A 25,002-nucleotide genomic window follows, 5' to 3' on the forward strand; every position below is an offset into this window, starting at 1 on the left:
AAGTGTGAATAATACGCGCACAGCGAGAGCTCGTACCTGGCAAGCTCGGGGAAAATCGGTGGAGAGAAATGGCTGCGCTGGTGGGGAGTGGGCACTCTGCTTTGATTCAGGTCAATGGTGCAGAAGGGGAAATTTTCAGCTGCACTCTGACTCTTTGTCAGTTTGCCGGAGAAGGTTGACTTCCTGAGACGGGGGGCTGGGGGGGGTAGGGGTGGGGAGTGGTGGGGGTACAGCACACGAGTCAACACATCCTTGAGTTTCTGCTGCTGCACGTGAGGGGTCGTAGACAATACACAGTGAGCACACCCCTCTCCTTCTTTGACTGAAACAAAGGTCAATTAAGTACATTTGATCCTTAGATTCAAAAAACCACCCCAGTGTTAGAACACTAAGCCCAATTACGAGGTCAGATAATCCCATAATAGATCAATTGTGTTGGGAATCCATAGGAAAATTGCCATTCTAGGGGACTTGCAGTGGGAGGGGCAGGGATCAGAGGAATACAGCCCCATGTTGGGCATATTGATAGATTTTTCCAGTGGTGAAAAGAAACCTCAAGAGTCCTTCATGTCCTAACGAACGAATGCAGGAGTAATAACAGCAAAGCAGTTAAATGTAACCCATGGCTGTCCATCTCCATCTCCTCACCTGGTGCTCAAGACTGAAGTGATTGGCCAGCTGAAGCTCAAAAACCTGCAGAAAATAAATTGCAGGAGATTGCACTGGGGTCTTCCCTATGAAGAACACTGCTCCTGTGGTGCTTCAAGGACTTTTTTAGAAATTTGCCTTCACATCACAGACACACAACCGATCCATGACCACTTGGAGGGCAACTATTCTGAAAAATAACATAAGTGAGAAGGATATCGATAAAAAAGAACCAAATAGAATCAAATTTAAAGAATTGATGGCAATGACCAGATGATTGGTAACATACTAAACATTCTTTGTGATGGATGTCAACAAACATTTAAGAGAAAAGGACATTGCTTCTCTTCAGAAAGAGAAGTAGCTTCCAAGTGCTATGACCTACGAACTGTGAAGCCCATCTGAACACTTATCACAGGTTGGTATGTATGAGTGATTTGTCTGGCCACCACAAAGACAAGCAGCCTGTTGTGCCCCTAGGCCAGAGAACATGCAGGGATGGGAGGACAAACAGTCCTGGTAAATCCTCCATGGTCAGTGCCATTTCACGCAGGTACACAGAGATTATCACTGGTAGACAGCCCGCATCAACTCCTCGTTGCACCTACTCGGCTACTGTACTCTGAAATTACTGGTCAGTGCCACGTTGTGTAGTTCAATTGCAAGGGCTACTTGGCAAGCCATGGGATTCTACACCAGATACCTGCTGATGTGTGTGTGTGTATCTGTTGGGTACATCACTCATCAGAGGACAGAAAGACAGAAAAAAAACATGTGCTGGCTGGGATTCAGGAGTTGGTGGAGCATGCAGAGGAGACCTGCAGTACTGTTCACACTATGTGATTAGCACGCCTGAGCCACAGAATATACAAAAAAAAGCATGAAGAAATGCAGCGCTTTGCCTCTGTTCAAACTAATGATGTGTTAGAGAATGGTATGTTTGCATTTGTGCATTTATGGTCAGAAGAAAGGGCACATACCTTGTGAAGTAACAGTCCAGTTCTTCTCAATAACATGGAGGGGCATGGCAAAAGGCCGCTTATCGCGGAGGCATCTGAAAATAAATTATTTCCTAAGTATCTCATAGTAGGCAATCCCATTGAGCAGTGTTTCATAGAAATACGTTTCAGAGCCCCGGTGTTAAAATACAAGTCATCATACAAGCATTGGGCATTTGACTTCTTCACGGCAGGACTGCACATGAACTCTGAATGGGTTTACTTGTGTCAATTTTCATCTTCTAATGTATTGCGTACATCTAAAGACAGCAAAATGCTTTGCTTTATAGAAACCCGTGAACGGTAGTCATTTATGAAAAGCTATAATTCACATTTTAATCACATAATGTCATCCCTTAAGACAGTTGGGAAAGACATGTTAATATTAAATCCAGAAATAAAGATGCTCCTCGAGACGTCCAACCAGGCTACATTTCGCCCCCAGCCTCTGAAATCAGCTCCGTGTTTTAGCAAATTAGCTAACCTTTTTCAGTTACCAGAGAAAGACCAATTCTACTTCTTCTTCACAACTAACCTAAGAATAAACAAATCATGTGTTAACGCTATATTGTCGTTTTAATGACATTCTACAAATGAGGCCCATACACAGAAATTCATTGTCCATGCCATCTCTAACAACATTATTTTATTTGAAAACACGATTACAATAACGTCAATCATGGTAGAGTTTTCACGAGAGACCAACATGCTACAGTAATTCAACTGTGCAAACTCGACGAATGACTGTCAGCAAGCAGTCACCCACACACTGAAAGTCAAATCAGATGCTCCAACACAATTTCTTTAGGCAGGTGAACATCGCCGGCTCTCAGCAAATCCCGCAGCGTTCGCTTGCCCCCACACCGATAAGGATTTATAGGCCTACATGCCACTGACCTTACCGTTTCTTTTATATTTGCTGTACAATATGGAGAGAATAACCATTGTGCAATCACAGGGACCTCGATGGAACTCCGTATGTGCTGTCCAGGCATAGATATTTCGAAACCTATCGGTATTAACAACGGTTTGCCACGAATAATTTGACATAAACCAGTATCCACATGTGTACAAACGTATGATTCAGATGAAGTTAAGAATAAGAAATACAAAACTTTATGCTCATGGAGGCCTGTGTTATTTTAACATAAAAATGTATTTAAAAGGCAAATACATTTCGGTTAGTTTATTTTGTATCAAAGAGGGATTCAAGTGTCTTTTTAATAGAATTCGTTTTTTGACGGTTGTGTTACATTGCAAAATCAGAAAATCAATGGATCCCTCTAATCCCACAAGGCACATACTCTTGGGGTTTAAGATTAGAAGAGATTAGCTAATTATCCACAAAAAAAGAAATCACCTTTAATTGCGAGAACAAATGAATCTACACTGAAACCATTCTATCATTTTTCACTGACTTCCTTTTAAGATCCTGCTCCCTGCGTTTTGCAGGAAACGAGAGTGTAATATTCTATACTTGAGTCGGAACCTCTTTTGTGGCAAGTATTTAATGAATAGATCTGGATTAATCATTTATCTTTTGTTGTTTAACGCTGTGATGGATGTACCGTCACTTCGGTTCACTACAATAGATGCAGCGCGTTTTGTTCCTTCCAAATAAATCACTCTCATTGTTTAAGGTACATTGATCAATCTAATGGCTTGTAATAGGCTCCTAATTGCCACAGAAAAGTGCTCACCAACGACTGGTGGGAATGTAAATTGAGGTTTTATCAACGCATTTAAAATATTTTCCATAAAATTATATATTTAAATGGTGTGATATAGTAATTTGCTTTCATTATTTGTTTATTTATCTATTTATTGTCCTGTAAAATGCTGGTGTGTGAATACAGTATTTTAACAGTACTCTTCCAAGTAACAGACTGTCATCAAAGGTGTTAGTGTTTCCTACTAAACATCACACATATTTATTTAGGATAATTCCTAACCGTTCAGGGCATATCAGACTTTTTGAATAGTGATTGTGCGCGCTTTGCACTCAAACAATCTATTCTGCCTTGTTAAATATCCAGAAAAAGTACAATAATGACAGAACGCACACTCTAATTAGAGGCCACATGCACTCTATCCAGAGCGTTAATCTTGCCTCGCCCCTAAACGGTCTGTCATAGGGACACTTCTAGAAAAGTATGAGGACTTCGATAATAATGAGATTGCCCGAGATATTTTCCCGGTGTGATTCAGAGAGCTGAATTTTACTCACATTCAAAAATGTTACATTCGTTAAACAGTAACTGTGATATTTTACAGTCTTCCACAATTATAAATCAATTATATGCGGGGGAGAAAATCGCAACGCATTCTTACAAAATGCTTTCCCACAGCAATCCTTCCAGATAGAATCAAACGTGTTATCTGTTCTTGAGATCCCAAGTGGTTTTGCATTTCAATCAAATTTGTTTATGCGAAATCGACATTTAATAGTGCTAATTGCACTTCTGTCAAATTGCAATGATTACAAAAATGATGCAATTTTCTATGCTCCTTTCCTTGGATTTGAATAAATTGTTTTATATTCACCTCTCCATAGGTGGGGATTTAAGGAAAAGCGCCTTTGAGCAAATTGCGCCTGGACTGACTGGCAGCATTCAAGCTCCATAATAGAGCATTATTTGGCCGTTCTGAATACTGTAATGCACAGCTTTCGGTGAAGCCATTCTAAAGAAAATTGCTTTAACTTTTAAAGAGATGATGATTCACTCAAAAGCAGACTATTGTTACATTATGTCATTACCCCTAAATGTTTTAACAAGCTCTTGAGCACGTTGGCATAATGCATTGATCTTTGAAAAGAGACAGTAGACATGTTTACTGAAGAAAATCCAGCAGTTGTAGGCTATAAGAATGCCGTTGAGAAGTTCGTTGCTTATTGACAAACCATAGGCTGTCAAATAATATCTGTTTATCGGCCCCATCTTTGTCACCTCTGTCGACATATCCTCTTTATCCTACGTATACGGACGAAGTAGCCAATCAATTTCTGTCCAGATAGAACTGCAGACATATGAATCAGCAAAACTGAATTTAATCGGACTCTAGGCAGAATTACATAATTTTTGTTAAAAGTTTATTTGACAAAACCACACTCGTGTTGAGCTGCCCCATTTGTATCATGATATAGACTACTGTAGGCTATTTAGCGAATCCCCTATCACAGGCTCACCTACTCTTAGCTACAGGCATTTAAAACAAGTGTTGGTATGAGCGCACGCGCGCTAGAAGCCCAATCGTCCCCCCCTGTCTCAAAAACATACGCGCGCGCACTCAGTCACTCACTCACACACATTAATACATACATACAACACAAACACACACACACACACTGCTCTGATAACGGCGGAAATGTACTTGAAAGGCTTCCTTATGTTTGTTCTTAAGTCCTCAATATATTTCTACCCATAATTCATCAAGTGGGGATACGGCTTTGTCACCCACCTAGATGTTCAATGTGCTGCCACAGCTCCGCTATCAGTTCTAAAGACTACGATAAAATGTTCTGTGCTCGCGTGTCCTTTGTTTCAAAACCAATGACAAGTGGTAAATTGTGTCAACTCCGCCAAAATGATGACAGAAAACAACTGCCTACAAATTGGCTGGCAGCGGAGATTAGAGGCACTACCTACATTCAGTCGTTTTGACAGAATATCACGTTGCAGCGGTGCCCGCTGAAAAATGCATAATGTCAAGTGTTGAACAACAAACAATACAGTCAGATAATGCCATTCAAACTTAAACTTTAAGCAGTATCTAGCCTAGTGTGTATATCAACAGTCTAAATTCATTCTAAACAAAAATAAATGACAAGAATCGATTATCCTAACCTAATGAGTAATACCATTTTCATAGCAATGCAAACCAAAACGCTTACCCACTGAAGACGTCGTGCTTATTGAAATTAATTAAGAGCTGCACAGTGTTATGCGAGGAGACATAATGTGAGGAATCTTGACGGTAAATGTATAAAATGTAGAAAAAAATCGTTTCGTTTGGTGCTTGACAGTGGGATCAGTGTTATTGATTGACGTGCACGCTTTAGTATTTCTGTCATGGTCGAAGCTCTTATTGGCTGAAGCCAACTCCTTGGTAAGTATCAAGTGCTTGGATTGGCTAAGGCTTCTCGCCAGCTGTACTTCAAAGAACGCGCTCTGTACAACTAGTTAGATGAAGTAGTTCTGAGCCAGGAGAGAATTCGCGAGTCTCTGGGTGAGCAGAGCGCGTCTGAGTCAAATTGGAAACAAAACAAGGTGTTGCGATCGATTCAAAACAGGACAACAGGACCTGGCTATGGCTACTTCTATACTTGGGGTAAGTGATGGGCATGCTTATGTATTTTAAAGTGTTATGTCCTTAACATCCACGCTGCACCATTCTATCTGGTGGCTTCACTGTTAACGCTCTTCATTTCATATAGCCAAACTTTCAACGTTGTGAAGAATTAACTGGTTGCTTGTAAATTAATTGTTATGAAATTGTTTACTTTCCTGCAAGAATGTGTTGCTATATTGTTCTTTAGGTACAGTTTATAAGGCCATAACGAGGGCAGGTTTCCTAAACACATAACTTTCTTTGTTGATCAGGATTAGATGGATTATTTTCGCAGCCTGTCTCATAGAGGAGTAGGATTCATTTAAACACGATGCTAAATGTCTAAAAACTTCAACTTGTCTTTCTTTAGGAAGAACCACGATTTGGAACTACCCCTTTGGCTATGCTGGCTGCTACCTGCAACAAAATTGGTAACACCAGTCCTCTCACCACATTACCTGATTCCAGCGCTTTCTCGAAAGGAGGATTTCACCCTTGGAAGAGATCGTCCTCTAGTTGTAACTTGGGATCGAGTCTGCCCGGTTTCGCCGTGGCGACGAGTAGGGGATCGACAGGACTAACTTCAACTGGCACGGGCAACAGCGCTTTCTGCCTGGCATCCACGTCCCCCACGTCCTCGGCGTTTTCCACTGATTACAGCAGTTTGTTCTCGAACTCGGCCGGCGTTTCATCGCAAGAGTCTGGACAGTCGGCTTTCATCTCCAAAGTTCACACCTCAGCAGAATCACTCTATCCAAGGGTGGGCATGGCGCACCCCTATGAGTCGTGGTACAAGTCAGGTTTCCACTCTACGATCTCGAGTGAAGTGGCAAACGGCGCGTCTCCATGGTGGGACGTTCACACCAATCCCAGTTGGCTGGAAGTGCAGAATCCTGCCAGCTCTCTGCAAAGCTCACTGCACTCGGGGACTCAACAAGCCATACATTCTCAACTGAGCGGTTACAACCCCGATTTCTCTACCCTGACACACTCTGCGTTCAGTTCCACCGGTATAAGTCCCTCTGCGTCTCATCTTCTGTCAACAAGCCAGCATTTGTTGACACAAGATGGTTTCAAAACAGTCATTCCCACATACACGGACACGTCTGCCGCAAATGCCATGATATCAGGTACAAGCTCTTCAATAGGAAGTTCATCGCGATCGTCCAGGAGATACTCCGGCAGGGCAACATGCGACTGTCCTAACTGTCAGGAGGCAGAGCGGCTCGGGCCTGCGGGGGCCAGTCTTCGCAGAAAGGGACTCCATAGCTGTCACATTCCGGGTTGTGGCAAAGTATATGGAAAAACATCTCACCTCAAGGCTCACCTCAGATGGCACACAGGCGAGAGACCTTTTGTCTGTAACTGGCTATTTTGTGGTAAGCGATTTACTAGATCTGATGAACTTCAGAGGCACCTTCGTACCCATACGGGTGAGAAAAGGTTTGCCTGCCCCGTATGCAACAAGCGCTTCATGAGAAGCGACCACCTGAGCAAGCACATTAAAACTCACACCGCTGGCGGAGGAAGTAAAAAAGGAAGTGACAGTGAATCCGATACCAGTAACCTCGAGACACCCAGGTCCGAGTCCCCCGAACTTCTTTTGGAAGGAGTCAACTCTAACAGGGTCAAAGACCCCTCTCCTCATCATGATTCCTAGACTGAATTCCATCGCTATAATATCCGAATGACCTCTATATAGTGACAATAGCAGCACATTTAAGTTGACGGAAACAGGTGAGGCTTGAGTTTGTGAAACACTGCTAACCAGGGATCGAGTTTCCGCATACAGTCATTATTTTAGTTTAAACTAAAAATGAATCCAAGTCTGATTAGTATTTTATCTTCTAAATATGAAACGGCTGATCTACCATGACACTTCTGCTTTTTCATGGACTCGAGCTGACAAGTGTTTTAACAAAAGACATTTTGTAAGGATCCGTGCGCAAAGACGAAACCTAAAAGAATTTGACTGGAAGATTTGCGTCGAATTCTCCATGTACATATGTGGACAACAAATGACATGTTATTTTTCTTGTAAATGTTATGGTTGTTTTGTCCGTGGTGGATCCTGAAATTCAGGGAGTTTTCTTTACTTTTGACGCACTTTGTGGATGTCAGTATGTATGTACACAGCTATTTAAATATTCAGTTACCCACTTTCCTTTCCTCGCTAAAATATAAATGTTTAATTGTATAAAGCTACACGTATAAGAATTTCATTTTTAATTAAAGGGATTTAAAAATCCAAACGTTCAGTGTTTCAGAATTTTGTGTTGACATGCACTGTCTTTTGTTTGTTTGTTTTTTGTACTTTGTCTTCATATACACTGTTATTGATCCAAAACGCATGCACGTGTGAAATACGAGAATGCAACTGTCATATTGGAAAAACAACGAATGTTTATTGAAATAATCTATCAAAATCACTGATAAGGGCAAACGCATTGACGAGCATTTCCCCCGTGGAATAAATCAATAGTTAATGCCCCGGAACAGACATTATGTGCCCAAATGAAAATCTTGTTAAATACTATTAATTATGACTTGGAGCATATCGCAACCCCATGTGTCTTGTATTCGCGATTAGGGATTCGTGTCTTATCAAATATCTAATTAATCTCCGAGACATCATTTGTTCAGCTCTTCTTTATCTGGGGGTTTCCAAGGGGGGTTTGAGTGACAAAAGGGCCCCTGAATATTTATTTTAATCGCCCAAATTAACTGCTTGAATTTGCATGTCAAACGAAAAACGGTGGTCCAAAAGTGGGCTAACATAAAGCATCTTTTAGCTTTTTACAGCACATACTTGATTTGGTGTTATGTGAACTTTAAAAAAATGCAGGAAAGCCATATGCAAATTGTGCATTTAAAATGCTCTTTTACCGGCACAGTCAAATGCTGCTCGCATGTTATTTGAATATCAGTGGCCTTGTATTGAAAGGGTTCAAGGATGCTCTCTGACTTCTTTGTATTTACCCAGTGCAGCGTCCGATTCCAAAGAAAACCCCAAGGAATAATTACAGCGTGAGTCCAGGCCTGGGAACTCGTTAGTGGAAGGCGTCTCATCTAGACAAGCTCCTTCAGAAGAGGAAGTTAAATTGACCAGAAGGCAATAGACGAAAATTATTTTCATTTCCTTTTGTATCCCGCCTGCCAGACCGATCTGGCACTATGAAGAGGAACAGAAAATAGAAAAAAGGCTCAAAAATAAAAAGCAATGATGGTTTAATAGAAAATGCTTCTAATGTAATATATTGACAAATAGACTGTATTAATGTAGCCCATTTAGAACTATATTGTATTTGTTCTCGCGATATGTGATTGAAACACATATTAAATTCTAAATATAGGTATATTGACTAATTTAATAGTTTGACTTTCATTTCCTTTGTTTAGATTTTCAGTGTGATTATTGCTAAGGAGGTGCATCTAAATTAAGCTGATAAAACGCACGCCCTCCACATTTTGTGACAGGAAAGACGGCGTTTAGAAGCTTGAATTTACGGACAACAACTGCAATTAGCCTGTATGGTTCCATTAAGATTTACAAACGTGAGCATAGAAGGACAATGTCTAAACGTGTTTAAATGCAAAAGGCGCCTGGGGCAACGGAGAGTAAGAGCTGTCAGTTAGCGCTTTTGTTGCGTTTCCCCGGAATGCCCTCTCGCTGGGCATTGGGCAGAAGTCAGCTTTGTTTTCAGTCCACAATAAAGACTGATCAAAGGGAAATGCCTGTCCGGCTTCACGGGACACAAAACTCTAATGCAGAGCATCTAAATGATCAAGGCCCACGCCGTTGCTTTCACGGCTCCCGGGTCAGATCATGTCAGTCAAGGGCTCGACTGTCAGGTCTAGTCGGAAGCCAAATTCTGAATAGAGAGATTCGTGTTAGGCTACTGTGAAGACTCAAAAACAAAACCTCTTAAATACTAGATGGCAATTGCATTGAATACGAGTTAATGTTACGCCTGTACAACATTTTGAAACAAATTCTAGAAACTAATCATGTATTGATCCACTTTATTGTCAGTTGTCCTGTCATTGTCCGTCATACGCTATCCTTTTGGCTGCAGGTAATTTATCAATACCAACAGGTTACAATTAATACACCAGCGCCACCACTGGGTTCATCAATGTTGGAAACTGGACTTGTAATTACAATTTAATTTAATACCATCCTTGTTTCCATCACAAAAATATGCTTCGCGTAAGGGTAAAACAAATAAATAATAACCTATTCGAAGAGTGCATGGCAACATCCAATCCACACATTGTGAGGATATTTAGGCCCAGACTACTGCCAACACATCTGAAAAATAAGGTAGCCTTATCGACATCCTTACTGTACAGTCGAGAAAATATTTATGTGAAGCAGATTTCGCCGCTGTTTTTGGTTTGCCTTTTTCGTCAGAAGCAGTGCTCAACAAATCAGCTCACTCCGGCCCAGGTGCCTGCCTCGGCCTAGACATACACAGGCCCACAAAACACCTGTAGGAACAACTTACTAATTATGAGAGTGCAATTCAATTACCAAGGAAACAAACTGAAACGTGAAATTATACAATTACATTTTAAAACAGCGTGAAGCAGCATCAAATAAATAAAATATAGCTTTATTTACATAGCATCTACTTAAAAAAAAAAACAAAAAAAAAACGCCATAAAAGAACCTGTCTATTCCATAATCGCAGAGATTTTTGAGGTTCATTTTCCATTCTATTCATATATAATGCTCATATTAGTGACAAAACAGCACTTTCCAAGGGCAGTGCAGTCAACGCGTTAACTGAGATCAGAAAGAAGATTTATAAATACAACCTGGCCTGCAAGGAAAAGCCCAAGCACAGTCCAGAAACTCCCACCCTAGGGCATTTTTATTTGGTTCTGCCTGAGCTCAGAACGGTAGCAACAGGTTGCAAATGTGTTGCTTATAAGGTTGTATTTGGGGAAATTAAGTGGGCGAGAGACTTTCAGTGCGGAGTGACAATACTGGGAACCCTCCTCCTGTCCGTGACTTTTCGGGAGACTTGGCACAATTGAAGACTGACTTGCCAGGGCGCATACAAGGTATCTGCTCATAGGAAGATTCCTTAATGATTTCACCAATTCAAATGAAAATAATAGGATTTGTAAAATTCTGGCGGAGATAAATGCAGAATGTGGAGAGAAAAGTGGGAGGCGAGAGAGAAAGACGGAGGAAGTGGGACCAGTGATCCATAAAACCATTTAATCAATTTCGTTCCGCTTTACACACATGGCAGTCCGCTAACGCCCTCGTGTGGACTACTTCCTTTAAAAAAAAAAAAAAAAAAAAAAAAAATCCCCCATGACATCAAGATTAATTAATAAATGAGAGAAAGCGGGTTTTACAAACATGAAATATAATAAAACTCTAAAGACTCAAATTTCTTACAAAACAAATTCCATATAATCGTATGAGCCTGGAGAATGACCAACACAGGGATTTGGATTTTGACTAAGCAAGACAACATGTTGGAAAAGAAACTTAAAAAAGAGCACTAGCGTAGTCCCAAAAAAGAGTGGAGCTGACAGTAGAGAGACGTGTGCCATCTCGTTAAACATGAATTTGCCACAGATTTTTCTCTTTGCCTTCTGACAGGGCCACGTCAGTTTCTGTGCTTCTTTTCTTCTCTCTCTCCACTTTCTCTTTTATTCCTCCCATCATTCCCGTCCTGACTCCTGCTCCTCTCCTTCACACTCTTCCCTCTGTCTCTGCTTCTGTCTCTGGCCGCTCCCGCTGCCCCTCGGTCTCTGCTGTGACTTCTGCTCCTCCCCCTCGTGGCTCGGCCTCGGTCTGGGCTCTTACTTCTCTCTCTTCTGGATCTTTCTGTCCCTCGGTCCCGGCTCCGGCTCCTGTCTCTCTCAGTGCGTTCTCTCCCCCTGCTCTGGTTGTGCGCTCTCTCTCTCCTGTCGCCGTCTGATCTCTCCTTCTCTCGCACGCTCCTGTCCCTATCAGCGCTTCGGATCCTCTCTCTCCCGCCGCCTCTTTCCTGTTTGTCTCTGCTGCTGTTCCTGGGCCTGTCCTGATGGTCTTTGCTGCTGTTCCTGTCCTGTTGGTCTCTGCTGCTGTTCCTGTCCTGTTGGTCTCTGCTGCTGTTCCTGTCCTGTTGGTCTCTGCTGCTGTTCCTGTCCTGCTGGTCTTTGCTGCTGTTCCTGTCCTGCTGGTCTTTGCTGATGTTCCCGGGCCTGTCCTCTTGGTCTTTGCTGATGTTCCTGGGCCTGTCCTGCTGGTCTTTGCTGATGTTCCCGGGCCTGTCCTCTTGGTCTTTGCTGATGTTCCCGGGCCTGTCCTCTTGGTCTTTGCTGATGTTCCTGGGCCTGTCCTGCTGGTCTTTGCTGCTGTTCCTGTCCTGCTGGTCTTTGCTGCTGTTCCTGGGCCTGTCCTGGCGTGGGCTCTGGCGTCTCTTGCCCCTGTCCTCGCCCTCGTCTTTAGGGTTGTCCGTCTGCCGCCGGTGGCTGGATGCAGGGCTCCGTGATCTGTTCCTGCCATGGGCCTCCTTGGCCTTTCTCCGTGGTCCGTCCTCACTCTCACTGTCAGAGCTGCTGCTGCTGGAGGAGTCCTTCTTCTGCTTCTTCTGCTTCTTCTTGTCCCTCTTCCTCTTTCTGCTGTGGGACTTGCCTTTGCCTTCGTCTTCAGACTCCGACTCACTGCTGCTGGAGGAGTCCTTCTTCTTCTGCTTCTTCTTGTCCCTCTTCTTCTTTCTGCTGTGGGACTTGCCTTCGTCTTCAGACTCCGACTCACTGCTGCTGCTGCTGCTGCTGCTGCTGTCTGAAGAGGAGCTGTCAGTCTTGCGGTCCTGCTTCTTCTTCTGCTGCTTGCTCTTCCTCTTCTTCTTCTGCTTTCGGCTCTTCTTCTTCTGCTTCTTCTTCTCCAGACGATCAAGTTTCCTGTTCAAAGACAAAGAGTTTAAACAGTGAGGGATTTTTATTCTGGCATTTCATAGACAAAAACAAAGACTACAAATAAGACATACAGTATCTAAGCTTGGTGCTCCCATTTGGTTTTGAAAAAAATATCACAGCTTATTAGGATTGAGTTGGGTGTGGACTTGGGCACATAGTAATGAAGGGCTTTACTCCAGAAGAATACATTGAACTGGAATGATTGTGGACTATGTTTTTGTAAACAAAATTAAGACAGTTTTACCTGAGTAGCTTCTGTTTCTGCTTTGTGGTCAAGGACTTCAGAAACTCAACCTCAGGATCTTCTTCCTCTTCACTTCCAACAAAATCCTGCATCACAAAACAACACGCAAGTCCTCACTTTACAATGAACAGACATGTACTTGCATCCCTCAAACAGTTGGCCTTAAGTGCATATCCACAGCAATCACTCCAGACTTGTGCCGATAGGTAGAAACGCTATAGGAAAAACATTTTCACCGAGGCTAGGCAGTAAAAGCCAGTCTGAGTGGTATTCCAACATGCCTATAATTTCAGCAGTTCAGCTCATCAAATCTGCCCTCTCTTGACTAAACTTGTTCCGACTAGAATAGCTCGGTGGTGCGTTTTGATAATTGTCCGCTTTTCTGCAATCACGCACGGACTCGGGGATCTACCACAGAGATCATTGTATGTGTGTGTGTGTGTGTGTGTGTGTGCGTGCGTGCGTGCGTGTATGGTGGGGGAGGGAAGGTGGAAGATTACCTGCCCCAGATCGCAAACAGTAGCGTTCCTCCCAAGGACACATTTCTTCAGCGCAAACCCACTGTTTCGCATCTCTGCCATTAACTCGGAGGGGTGCATCGACGGACCTGTTAGCACAAATCACAGCCTCACAGTTCCATTGATGTCGGCACCACATCCGATACTGCCTTCCCCTGAGGGGAATTTCAGGGGCGGCTTTGTTAACAGAAAGGAACACCAAATCAACTCACTCCTCTTCCGGCTGAGCAAATCATACGATATTATTCTCCCAAAGCAGCAGTTAGGGGGAATCAGAATACACAATAATTGCATTTTTCTCCTGGCTCAGGGGGAGCTCCATCACGGCACTCCAGTGCCAGCGGCAGGCTCTGGACTCTCCCTCAGTAAACACATTACACTAGTGCCTCACCGGCTGATTGTCAGAGTTAGAGAGAGAGAGAGAGAGAGAGAGAGGGGGAACGGAGCGCTGAGGACCTCGGCAATAACACTCTAAGTCAAACACACACACACACACACGCAAAGACATACTGACATACTCACTCACTCAGTGGGCCCTAATTTCATTGATAAGCAGCGAGCAAAGTCCACCGCGCATGAACTAAAGCTAATTTAATAACTTAAATAATTTTAAGCTAATTTTAATTGAGCTAATTTCATACCATGAGCAAGATCTTACACGCAAACATAGGTGGGTCAGCGCAGTGCTCCCACACGCCACACGATAGTTTCAGGTCATGCACAATGGACAGGCTTGATGCCGTCAATAAAATGAGGGCCCAGTCTCTCTCTCTCTCTCTCTCTCTCTTCTTCACTCACACTCACGGGGAATGGTGACAACATAACAGGTACTCCAAATAGGTGTTGTAAAATTGTTGAGCAACCAATCCAACAATTTTATGAACCACTGATGATATTTATATTGTTTTTTTATATAAATGCAAGATAATACTGTTCTTTAAAAAAAAAAAAAGATTCATTAATCAAGAAAATATTGCATTTGTCTTATTTTTGTCAATATTGTAGTGGACAGTGTAGTGTATAATTTTGTTGATAAAAAAAACAACAATGCAACATTGATTCTATTCCTACAACAATGATGTAATTCAAAAGGGTTGATAAGGATAGTATCTTTCAATATTCAAAATACATTTTCTTTCTCTATTTTAGACATTGGAGTCTCATTTTTATCTTAACTTGAAATTTGTAATCTTGTAATTTTTTTTCGGTCAACTACAAAAACATATAACTAAACCTGAAAGGTACCGCCTGCTACTCTGCTGCTGAAAGGTTATTGCTGTTTAAATTCAACAGCCAATCAAATTACATCCCTCCGTTTCGTGCTCCTGAAGGAATGTGTTGATTAACTGGAATAGTGTACGGCTTGGTCCGAGCCACTTTATTTCCCATGTACAGAGACAGGACTGTGTACAAACACAGAATGGACATCTACGGGATGGTGAGGAGGAATTTGCTTAATTTTGCAAAACATTTATTGTATTAGAATTGCAGACTTCACCTTTAATACAGGGTACAATGAACTTCTAAAGTGTGGTTCATTTGATCTACTTTCAGTATAAAATGTAAAATGACACCCCAAAAGAAATGGCTACTATCCTTTACACATGAATCCCATTCAGAAAATTTGTAATTCTTAGTGACTACATGCCTTATTACCCCTACAAAGTACAGTGTCTTGCGTGCTGCATGTATTGATTGATTGATTGATTCATTAATTCACCTTTATTTACAAATGGACCTACAATCCATCCATTACAAATGTACCTACATAAGATGTCTGTGAACGAAAGACTTCATAAACAGATGAATAAACCAAACACCTGCATAACTAATAACCAGTGAATACTGAGTGACGTACCTGCTTCCTCTGTGGCCACTGAGCTGGCATTGATCCCCGAGAGGCCGAAGAGAGGGCACTCCCTGTCTGTGTTCACATGGCCCCATTTGTGACATTTAATGCACCGGACATTGCGGACCTGCGCATAGCAGCACAAAGATTAGCTCTATGGCGCAATGAAATCAATGAAGCACCAGATAATATTCCTTCGGTGCAAAACTGCATACTGCCTCAGTGACAGAGACGTTCAGTTGCTTCTCTGAAAAAAGTCCACTAGCTCATACTTTAACAATACAATGAATGTAATAATAAAATAAACATAATTACCTGAATGCCAAAAGGCTGATCTCTGATATTCATGTCATCCTTTGCATATCTGTGGTGATAAAATTATTTAAAAAAAAAAAAACATTAAAACGATACCTCAAATTATATATATATTTTTTACCTGTGACAAATACAGCTGCTTATATTGATTTTCCGATCTACTCACTTCTCACGAGGAGCAGTTTTTTGCCATTCAAACTTGTATTCAGATTCCCCATCCTAAAATTAACAAATAAAAAGATACATTTGGAAATAAGAGAAGAGCGGCATAGTAAGACATAGTAAGTAAGGGACTCATATTTATTCCATACATTACCTCCTTTGTTTCCTCTTCTCGACCAAAGACAAGGCATGAAGGCAGAGGAGAAGAAGCCGAGTGAATGCATTGTCAAATGTGTCTTAACAATAACAATTTTGGGTAGGCAAGGTAGATCACCATACCTTTATCTGCTCCCGGTGGAGCCTCGTACATGAAATTGAGACCATTCTTCACCCGGTCATCGCCCATCAACACTCTATAACAGAGAACAACTTAAGCACACACGTAGCCTTCAGGAAATGTATTTTCATAGAACTGATTTATCTGGGAGAAAGACTTGCTGATTTTGTTTACAACTGGGTTAACCGAAAATTATGAATAATAGCCTATGCGAAACCATATTTCATTTATTCATCCTTTATTAGTGGTGTGGAGCTGTTTTAAAACATATTTGTAAGCCCAGACCTGTTGTCATACACGTCCTGCTCCTTCACATAAGCCTGCATGAGGTCCTCTTGTTTCTTTTTTTCGAAGGTTAGTTTCTGCTCCGCTATCCATACCTGGATATATCGTACATCATTAAGAAAACAACACAGAATGCTTGTGCAATTGAATGACAAGATATTTTTTCACGTAGTCTCCTGCTCAACACAGCAAAAAAGTTTGTCTTGGATATTGCATCGCACAATTATCATCCATATCTTAACGTACTGGCCAACTCTTTAACGGCGCACCTGTTTTACGTTCACATACGAGTAACGGGGGTTTAACGTTAATTTAAATAATACAGTAGATGGTTTGTATTTGTTAGTTAACTCTGCTCACGTTGGCTACATTAACTGAGTTAGCCATAAAATCTAATATGCTATTAGTTATGTCGCAGTTAACGTAGCTTGCTAGTATGTTACAGGCTAGCTTAAGTTAGCCAACGTTATTACAACAACTTTCCAGCAATTAACGTGTAACCGTTATGGCATTTTGATCGAGTTTGGTTACCTTCTTAATATTTGATTTCGATGCAGGATGAAAATCCTTTTTGCACATGAAATTAGCAAACGATTTCCCCATGTTGAAAAGGGAGTGTTAATTCACACTGATACTCCAGAAGCGCTGCTAGTTTATTTCCATCGACAAACTCTGTGGCAAAATGACTGATATATTTTTCTTCCGGGTTAGATGACGACCTTTCCATTCCTATCATGATAAACATCAGTATTGCGCCGCACGGACGCATAAATGTGCATACAATTTCTTCGATCGTGTTATAATATGGACTGGTTATGTGTATGCAAATCTAGCAGTCGAAATGCATCTAGATTATCTTGGTGCTGCTGATTTTACACGTAATCTGACCTTTGCCCCATAACATTTGGAAACAACCCGCTTTAGAATGACAGGGAAAAGAAAGCGAGACTTAAGGTTTCACTGGATGTCTACAGGGTAGGTTTGCAACGTTTAATCTTATCTAAATGCATTTGACATAGCAGCCCTATGAGATGCCCGTTAGAAGTTTACTAGCTTTACGAATGCAAACGACTGATGATGGTTCTGTGGGGCCTATATATATATATATTATATTTGACACCACTTTCATGGAATACAGATGACATTATGTAATTTGACGACCTAACTGATTTTCGGTTACTCTGTTTTTTTTAGGATGCATCCATGCTCTTGTGACACGTTTGTGGCTCTGCCTCCATCTACAGAGGGGCAACGAGTCATCTTTGGGAAAAACTCGGACAGACCCTGTGATGAGGTCCAGGAGGTTGTGTACTTTCCAGCCAGGGACTATGGAGCTGAGGAAAAACTGGAGGTAGCCACTCCTGGGAAGCCATATTTCGGCCTATCATGTCATCACAATAAGCAAAATCTCAGCGGTGTTCTCTGTATTTGTTTTCTCTTAGTGCACATACATTGAGATTGAGCAAGCCCCGCACACGTATGCAGTGGTTCTGAGCAGGCCAGCATGGCTTTGGGGAGCAGAAATGGGGGCCAATGAACACCAGGTCTGCATCGGAAATGAAGCAGTATGGGGAAGGGAGAATGCTGATGATGACGAGGCATTGCTTGGCATGGATCTTGTAAGGTGATTCCTCTCTGTCCTTATATCATGTTATATAGTATATCATCCGCATAATTATTGGCTTAAAATGTGGTGTCTTTAATAGAGCTTTGGCATGCACGTTTCCCTTGAATGTAAGAAACCCTACTTTTATCATTACTACAACACAATCGCAACTGTATTTAGTATTAGAATGTTGGACACCATGAGAGACTCCAGGTTTCCATGTTCTCAGGCTAGGTCTGGAGAGGGCAGACACCGCTGTTAAGGCTGTGGATGTCATCGCAGACCTACTGGAGAAATACGGCCAAGGAGGAAACTGCATGGAAGACCAGTGCGGCTTCACCTACCACAACAGCTTCCTTATCTCAGACAGGACTGAAGCCTGGGTGATGGAGACCGCTGGGAAATACTGGGCGGCAGAAAAAGTGGAGGGTAAGAGAGGAAATTTAACAGTATCAGCTCTCAACAATCAATCATCTTCAGGCTTTCGAAGTGTAATTTTGTTTCCTATCTTTTATTCCAAAGGGGGATACAGAAATATCTCCAATCAGTATTCAATAACAACTCAAATTGACAAGGAGCATCCCGGAATGAGGGAGTATGCCAAAGACCAGGGCTGGTGGGATGGAGACACACCGTTCAGCTTTGCTGGAGTTTATTCCTTCGTGACCACTTCCCGTCTGGAGGCCGCGGGGAGCCGCTACTGTGAAGGAAAGAGACTTCTAGAGAAAAGCAGTGGTAATGTCATCAAGACTGTAGAGACTGCAGTGGATTTGGTCAAATGCTAAACTTGCCAGCTAGTCTTACAGGATACACAAGCAGTTATTCTTATTCAAAAGATTATGTTCTTGCTCTAAATGCATGCACAATGGAACCACTATTTCTCATGAATAATTAGAGTTCCTTATGATTCGCTTCTGTCCTGTATTTGCTTGAACAAAACTCTGTTTGGCATTGAAACAGGACGGATCAACAGCGAGACTATGATGGACATCCTGAGAAACAAAGAGAGTGGCATCAATATGGAGGGCATGTTCTCGAGCACGGGGAGTATGGTGTCTGTGGTTCCTCAGGACCCCAGCCTGCCTGGTGTTCACTACTTCACTGGCACCCCGGACCCAGAGAGGTACCACCTGGTTGTCCCTTCATGACCTCTGCCTCAATGTAGTAAATATATGAAGTATCCAGAGTTGGACAATCAACCTTGTCTGTTTTTACACCTCCAGGTCTGTGTTCAAGCCATTCATTTTCGTGGAAGGCATCAAGCAGCTGAAGCTCACCTGCTCTCCCTGCTATGGAGAGGATGACCCGGTGAAGAAGAAACCTCGCTTCCAGAGCAAACCTGACCGCAAACACCCGCTGTTCCTCAAGCACGAGGTGGTGGCCGCCATCATCGACAGCACCAGGGTGCGTCTCCTCCGGGTTCCAGACATGGCAAATACACGGTTATATTGTTTACGGCTAGTAGCATGTTTGTTTTTCTTCTCGCCACACAGGAAAGGGGGCAGAAGATCATGCAGAACATGAACGACCTGGAGAAAAACAAGATGGCTGAGATGGAGGCATATCTGACAGGAGGAGTGGGGGACCCCACAATGGTCGTCCATCTTTTTACAAACACTGTTGAGGAAGAATTTCAGGTATACAGTAAAAGTTAAAATGCATGATCATCACATTGCTCATGACTGTGATCTGTCTTAAAATTGCACTACAAAGTGAAAACGTTCTCACAATACAGAGAGCAATAATTCAGTAGCACTTCAGATGAGATACAAATGTCAAGTGTCAATCCCAGTGTCAATGCATTTAGATGTACTAGAGCCTCTGTAATTCAATAGATATACTCTAATCTCAACTGTCTGAGGTAAAGTTTCACTGGAGAGTTGGCTGTTAAATCTGCACAAAATAAAAGTTTACTTAAAAAGTATACTTGTGTGGTGGCATATTTTGACCTTCTATTTAATCTTTGTCATAGAATCAATGTAATTAAGAATAAAGAAACACTCCAATATAACTATTTATATCACTTTGCACTATCCTCACACACACAAGCACAAGTACTCTATCTTTGCACTATTCACACAAGCACATGAACACTATCTCTCTGCACTCTTTGCACTACTTTCCTCGTGGACATCAACACAATCAATGCACACTGTAATATCTGTATAATATCTGTATACACCCCACTCCCTGTGAACATGTTCTCCCTATCTGTATTGTTTTTCTACAGTGATTTGTGTATGTATGTTTGTGAGTTAAGTTAAGTGTATAAGCTACTGGATGACCTAAATTTCCCTTGGGATTAATAAAGTATCCATCCATCCATCCATTCATCCAAATGAGCTAGAAGAAGATGATGGAGTTAGGCTTAAGGCATTGTGAAAACAGAAGGATGGTGATACAAACTCCAACATGGCAACAGTTTTATCTAATGTCCACTACATTACTTTAAACCCATTGAGATATGCTGACATTGTGATTAATTCAATGGTTTTAATTGTTATGTTGGCTTTTGCTGAAGAGATCACAGAGAGCTTGGGTGACGGTTAATAAAAACATGTTTATTTCACTCTTACAGAAGCTCATTATGCACAATATAGAAACTAAGGATTTCCAGGCTAGTCATCCAGCCCATATCTTAAGAGCAAGGCATTCCACTGTTTTCAACTTTGGGTCTATAGATATTGTCTTTTACATTCATCATGCTGTCTTATGAAAAAGTGCCAACAAGCATTGCAAACAGCTGTGGCTTTAACATTATGGCATTAGCATTGTCCATTAAAGGTTACAAGACTACTTGAAGTAAACCCTCATTTTCCCAGAAAATATTAGAAAATGTAAAACAATAAACACAGTGAAATGAAAAGCTGATGATTGTAATCTATTCAAACAAAGTCATCAAAATGACTGACAGACACTGGTACTAATCCTGAATAACTTGCCATCATCATCCAAACTAGAAGTTTCATAACATGTAGAACTCAAATATGAGTGAAAGTTATTTTGAGTAACACAAAAGCTTCAAAATCTAATCTAGATCAAGGTTAAAATTAAAAGTAGTCTTTAGAATGCTTGCAAAATAAGTGCAATCCGCCCTGAGCAACTCATCTCAAAGGAAGTGTGTAGGCAGTGCTGCATTGTGGGGGTGCAGGCATGTGCATTACTGATGTAAATGATGTTTAGATGTCCTCTCTGTCTACCATGCGTTTGACAGCAGAAGAGAAACAAGAGTTTGACCTTCCTTTGAGTTCTTCAAGTGCATGTGACCCTTGAACATGCAGATTATTAGGCAGTATGTCATAGCAGCAATCTTAAAATCATTTCAGTGCCTCGGCTCCCTCAGTCCCTTCCACAGCTAAGTGCACAGGGTGCCATTGGCTCGTTGGCTGACTCCGCCTGGCCGGTCTGTGAAGCTGTAGTGCAGGTCGTCGTCTTGGAAACTGTAGTCGTGGGTGATGTGCTGGAGGACCCCGCCCTCTTGCAGCCGCGAGCCGTAGAGCAGTGCCTCCCCTCGGTCCCGCGCCAACCCCACACGCATCAGCCACTCCACCAGCTCACCGCCCAGGAACGCATTCACCACACTTCTGTCCCCACATCTGAGATAGTGTGTTAAGGGTGTGTGTGAGTGAGAGAGAGAGAGATATGCAGTACAGAGAGTTATTATTAAAGGCAAGTCTAATCCAATACACTATCAAATTCAGTAAATGGTTCCTTACAGTCCTCTAGCTGTCCTCCTCCCTTCAGTGTGTGAGCTCAAAAAAACAACAACAATGTTTTAAAGCTAAAACAGTGTTCATACAGGCCTGGCCCTGTACCTGGGAAACAAACATAGTGTCTCGGACCAAGTCTTAAACAACTCCGGCCAATGAACACGTTGCTTCAGGAGCAGGGAGGAGTGTCATTTGATTGACTGTTGAGCTCAATTATCAACCTTTCACCAGAATCACCGACTACACCTTTAATCTGGCACACTTTTGACTTCCTGGTAGAAAGGACCATTTGTTTTTAAAAAGATAGCCGGCTGTATGAGTTGTGTCTTGTGAACGCACCTCTTCCTCTGGACGATGTCCTTGATGCACTGCTCCTGATGGTAGCTGATAAACTGTGTGCATGTGAGCCGGATCTCCTCAGGGACACTGGGAGAGGGATCCTCTTCTGCACCTCTGCCCCGCCACAGTCTGGCTACCCTACACACACACACACACACACACACACACACACACACACACACACACACACACACACACAGTTATTGAGCATATTAGTGGTGAAATCCTGCATGGAATTGGTGCTTTAATACATTTGAAAAAAAAAAATTCTTAATCTTAATGAACCATCTAACCTCTTTTTGAATGGAAGAATGATCAAATGTTTGTCCAGACCAAAAAGTCCAAAAGATATGAATCCCTGGGAATACACAAAAAACCCGTTAGCATAAATACGCCACACTTGCCTACAACCATCTCTAAAGAAGCCCCAAACTCAGAGGCTGCTGCCTGAAGACTACCTGTCCATAGTTGAGTATGGCGCAGAAGAACTGCAGCTCCAGGTAGAGTCTCCCAGGGACCTGGGTGAAGAGCCACCAGAGGCAGCTGGAGAGGTTCTACAGGCGGAAAAAGAGTCTCATTACTGGTGACACACAGACTGAGTCACAAGATCAACACAAGCCCTGATAACGGGGGGAAAAACACGGGCCTCCACACCCGCAGATAACAGCGAGGCCGGGACAGGCTTGAGGGGTGTGTCTGAAGTGTGTATGAATGTGGAAGGAATGGGGAGAGAGAGAGAGAAAGAGAGAGAGAGAGACAGAGATAGGGAGAGAAAGTGAGGGAGAGAAAGAGAGGGAGATAGAGAGAGACAGATAGAGAGAGAGAGAGACCGAGAGAGGGAGAGCTCCACAGAGGTTTACTCACAGCCAGCAGGCTGACCAGCAGCAGCAGGCAGAGCAGCACATGGCGGGCCACCTGTCTGTCAGAGTCCCTGCGGTTCTCCTCCTCCTGCGCCAGCAGACAGTTGGACGACTCGCAGCGAGTGCCACACACACCTGAACACAGCACAGGGCAGATCCAGCAGACCAGGAGGCTAGCTTTCTCAACTTATACGTTGACATTTTCAAAGTAACATTTAGAGCACTCACAATACTCAACCTGTCACTATCTGGGCAAGTGTCAAGAAGGCTTCTCAAATACAACCCCTTAAAAAATGTCAATAACATTGACTGTGTGTGTCTGTCTGTACTGTCTGTGTGTTACAAAATGTACCTTGTACTGGAGGATATCAGTGCGTTGATAAGTTAAACATGACACACCACAGTGTAGTAAAAATGGCTCTTAAATATAATGATCAATAGTTTATTGCTTTCTTCAAGAAGTTCAGCCATTATTTGAAAGTTCACCTATACAGTTACAATGTTTTGAAGCTCAATGAGGGATAATGTCTGCATCCTGTCCAATAAATACTATATAGACTTAAAAAAAAAAAATACTAGTTCTATACAAAAAAACGGAATCTATTAAATCAATAATCACTTGGCCATTCTTACATTGTTGGATGAGTGGAGCGTCGACCATGTTGGTGCTTACAATCATATCAGGCATTGGTTGTGGGGGAGCACAGTCACACATCTGGCACTCTGGACAAACAAAGCAGAAAGCTCCGTTTTACAAACCAGTCAGAGAAGACCACGTCCTCGTGTGAACACTGTGCGGTGCGTTTGACTTTAGGACACTTCAGCTGCTGTACCTCTGTTGATGCCCCCCACCGAGGGGGTCGGCTCCAAAGGTGGAGTTTGGTCCTCCGGCTCTCCCAGGGGCCGCACGTCCTCGCTGGTGCCCGACAGGGAGCCCCCCTGCAGGGTGCGGTAGTCCCGGCTCAGGCCAATCAGGGAACCCCCCGTCAGCAGAATACTGCAGAAGAGGACCACCGCAGAGCCGATTATCTACCCGAGTAGGAAGGAGAGAAATATGAAAATGACCAAGAGGCCAACTTTATCCTCAACATTCTTTGTTCTCTTTATGGCGCATTGATCAAAATCACCTGAGATCTCCCAAAGAAGAAGGCCGAGTCGAGGGTGTCTGGTAACCACTGGCCTGCTATGAGGAGTACACCCACTACAAGACAGGGAACTCTGTGGAAGTGAAAGCAGAGTTTTGAGTGGCAGGATCATTTAGAAGAGGGTCAGCCATGCCACAGGTGATTTTACACTGAGCTCACCCCCATCCAGCAATGACCACAACACCTGGACGGATCTTCAGTTCCCCATTCTTTTTCATGAGCATGAGTGACAGAGCTATCAGGCCTGAAAAACAAGCACAGTAACAGGTATATGAGGAGAACGAACGCTAATGTGGTACAAAAAGAAAATTCTACAAATGACACATTACTAACTCATAAACTCGTATAATTAACTACTAACGAGTACATCTCTGAGTAACTCCTCTAACCAAACTGTTGCTATTTGGAGCAAATGTTTAACGAATTTAGCTCCTTTAGCAAGACCATAATTATGATATTAACTTCCAGGAAGCAAATGATCAAGTATTTCCATTCAAAATACTACAAGTGTTTTTGGATGAGATAAGTGGTGCTTGAGTTACCTGGCCACAAATACGTGCTGTACAGGGATCCATACAGAAGAGTGAAGTTCAATACCTTCCCCAGGAAACTGTCTTGTTCCACAGTGAAATTCCAAGTAATCATGCCAACAGTAACTAAAAGCTACAAGAGGAAGTAGGATAAGGCACCAGTTCAATGACAAACTAAGATTGTATTGCCCATTAAAAATGAACACAATGCCATGGTATTACATATCTTGTTGTGGTTCATGTGAAAATGAATTGAAATG

General features: G+C 42.5%; 4 protein-coding genes across 8 annotated transcripts; 2 read left to right on the plus strand and 2 right to left on the minus strand.

Moving 5' to 3' along the window:
• The first annotated feature begins 5,425 nt into the window (after positions 1 to 5,425).
• On the plus strand, positions 5,426 to 8,817 carry sp9 (sp9 transcription factor). The gene has a single exon (XM_042706396.1). The coding sequence runs from the start codon at positions 6,379 to 6,381 to the stop codon at positions 7,633 to 7,635; it is 1,257 nt and encodes a 418-aa protein (XP_042562330.1). The 5' UTR covers positions 5,426 to 6,378; the 3' UTR covers positions 7,636 to 8,817.
• A 2,374-nt stretch (positions 8,818 to 11,191) lies between these two features.
• Positions 11,192 to 17,263, minus strand: cir1 (corepressor interacting with RBPJ, CIR1). 5 transcript variants are annotated; one of them, XM_042706398.1, is made up of 11 exons: positions 17,084 to 17,263; positions 16,553 to 16,647; positions 16,270 to 16,343; positions 16,145 to 16,158; positions 15,995 to 16,047; positions 15,829 to 15,877; positions 15,523 to 15,640; positions 13,647 to 13,753; positions 13,147 to 13,232; positions 12,323 to 12,887; positions 11,192 to 12,223 (listed from the first exon to the last, which is right to left on the minus strand). In XM_042706398.1, exons 1-11 carry the CDS (start codon positions 17,153 to 17,155, stop codon positions 11,606 to 11,608), a joined length of 1,851 nt encoding a protein of 616 aa, XP_042562332.1. In that variant the 5' UTR covers positions 17,156 to 17,263; the 3' UTR covers positions 11,192 to 11,605. The 5 variants fall into 5 exon arrangements, with proteins under 5 accessions (XP_042562332.1, XP_042562335.1, XP_042562333.1 ...); XM_042706401.1 differs by having other exon boundaries at positions 11,192 to 12,121; positions 12,308 to 12,887; XM_042706399.1 differs by having other exon boundaries at positions 11,192 to 12,175; positions 12,275 to 12,887.
• Positions 17,264 to 17,394: 131 nt separating this feature from the next.
• Positions 17,395 to 20,082, plus strand: scrn3 (secernin 3). Its single transcript, XM_042706402.1, has 8 exons — positions 17,395 to 17,527; positions 17,747 to 17,903; positions 17,995 to 18,176; positions 18,388 to 18,587; positions 18,681 to 18,893; positions 19,119 to 19,281; positions 19,382 to 19,562; positions 19,652 to 20,082. The coding sequence occupies exons 1-8, from the start codon at positions 17,478 to 17,480 to the stop codon at positions 19,811 to 19,813; spliced, it is 1,308 nt and encodes a 435-aa protein (XP_042562336.1). The 5' UTR covers positions 17,395 to 17,477; the 3' UTR covers positions 19,814 to 20,082.
• Positions 20,083 to 20,698: 616 nt separating this feature from the next.
• LOC122131741 (integral membrane protein GPR155-like) lies at positions 20,699 to 24,943 on the minus strand. Its single transcript, XM_042706403.1, has 10 exons — positions 24,755 to 24,943; positions 24,372 to 24,456; positions 24,195 to 24,285; positions 23,901 to 24,096; positions 23,701 to 23,790; positions 23,072 to 23,202; positions 22,666 to 22,761; positions 22,501 to 22,565; positions 22,208 to 22,345; positions 20,699 to 21,754 (listed from the first exon to the last, which is right to left on the minus strand). Exons 1-10 carry the CDS (start codon positions 24,855 to 24,857, stop codon positions 21,514 to 21,516), a joined length of 1,236 nt encoding a protein of 411 aa, XP_042562337.1. The 5' UTR covers positions 24,858 to 24,943; the 3' UTR covers positions 20,699 to 21,513.
• Positions 24,944 to 25,002: the final 59 nt, after the last annotated feature.

This window comes from Clupea harengus, unplaced genomic scaffold (genome assembly GCF_900700415.2).
Source record: "Clupea harengus unplaced genomic scaffold, Ch_v2.0.2, whole genome shotgun sequence".
In the NCBI taxonomy this organism is placed as follows: domain Eukaryota; kingdom Metazoa; phylum Chordata; class Actinopteri; order Clupeiformes; family Clupeidae; genus Clupea; species Clupea harengus.

What these genes read in the sequence shown, in the direction of transcription:
- sp9 (XM_042706396.1), top strand. Translation starts at nt 6,379, where the DNA reads ATGCTGGCTGCTACCTGCAACAAAATTGGTAACACCAGTCCTCTCACC.
- cir1 (XM_042706397.1), bottom strand. Translation starts at nt 17,155, where the DNA reads ATGGGGAAATCGTTTGCTAATTTCATGTGCAAAAAGGATTTTCATCCT. An exon ending in CGAAATCAAATATTAAGAAG is followed by an intron (nt 16,648 to 17,083) that starts GTAACCAAACTC and finishes CGATATATCCAG; the next exon opens with GTATGGATAGCGGAGCAGAA. An exon ending in CAGAAACAGAAGCTACTCAG is followed by an intron (nt 12,888 to 13,146) that starts GTAAAACTGTCT and finishes GTCTTTGAACAG; the next exon opens with GAAACTTGATCGTCTGGAGA.
- scrn3 (XM_042706402.1), top strand. Translation starts at nt 17,478, where the DNA reads ATGACAGGGAAAAGAAAGCGAGACTTAAGGTTTCACTGGATGTCTACA. An exon ending in TTTCACTGGATGTCTACAGG is followed by an intron (nt 17,528 to 17,746) that starts GTAGGTTTGCAA and finishes TGTTTTTTTTAG; the next exon opens with GATGCATCCATGCTCTTGTG. An exon ending in ACTTCTAGAGAAAAGCAGTG is followed by an intron (nt 18,894 to 19,118) that starts GTAATGTCATCA and finishes GCATTGAAACAG; the next exon opens with GACGGATCAACAGCGAGACT.
- LOC122131741 (XM_042706403.1), bottom strand. Translation starts at nt 24,857, where the DNA reads ATGATTACTTGGAATTTCACTGTGGAACAAGACAGTTTCCTGGGGAAG. An exon ending in CAGCACGTATTTGTGGCCAG is followed by an intron (nt 24,457 to 24,754) that starts GTAACTCAAGCA and finishes CTTGTTTTTCAG; the next exon opens with GCCTGATAGCTCTGTCACTC. An exon ending in TGCTGGTCAGCCTGCTGGCT is followed by an intron (nt 22,762 to 23,071) that starts GTGAGTAAACCT and finishes TTCCGCCTGTAG; the next exon opens with AACCTCTCCAGCTGCCTCTG.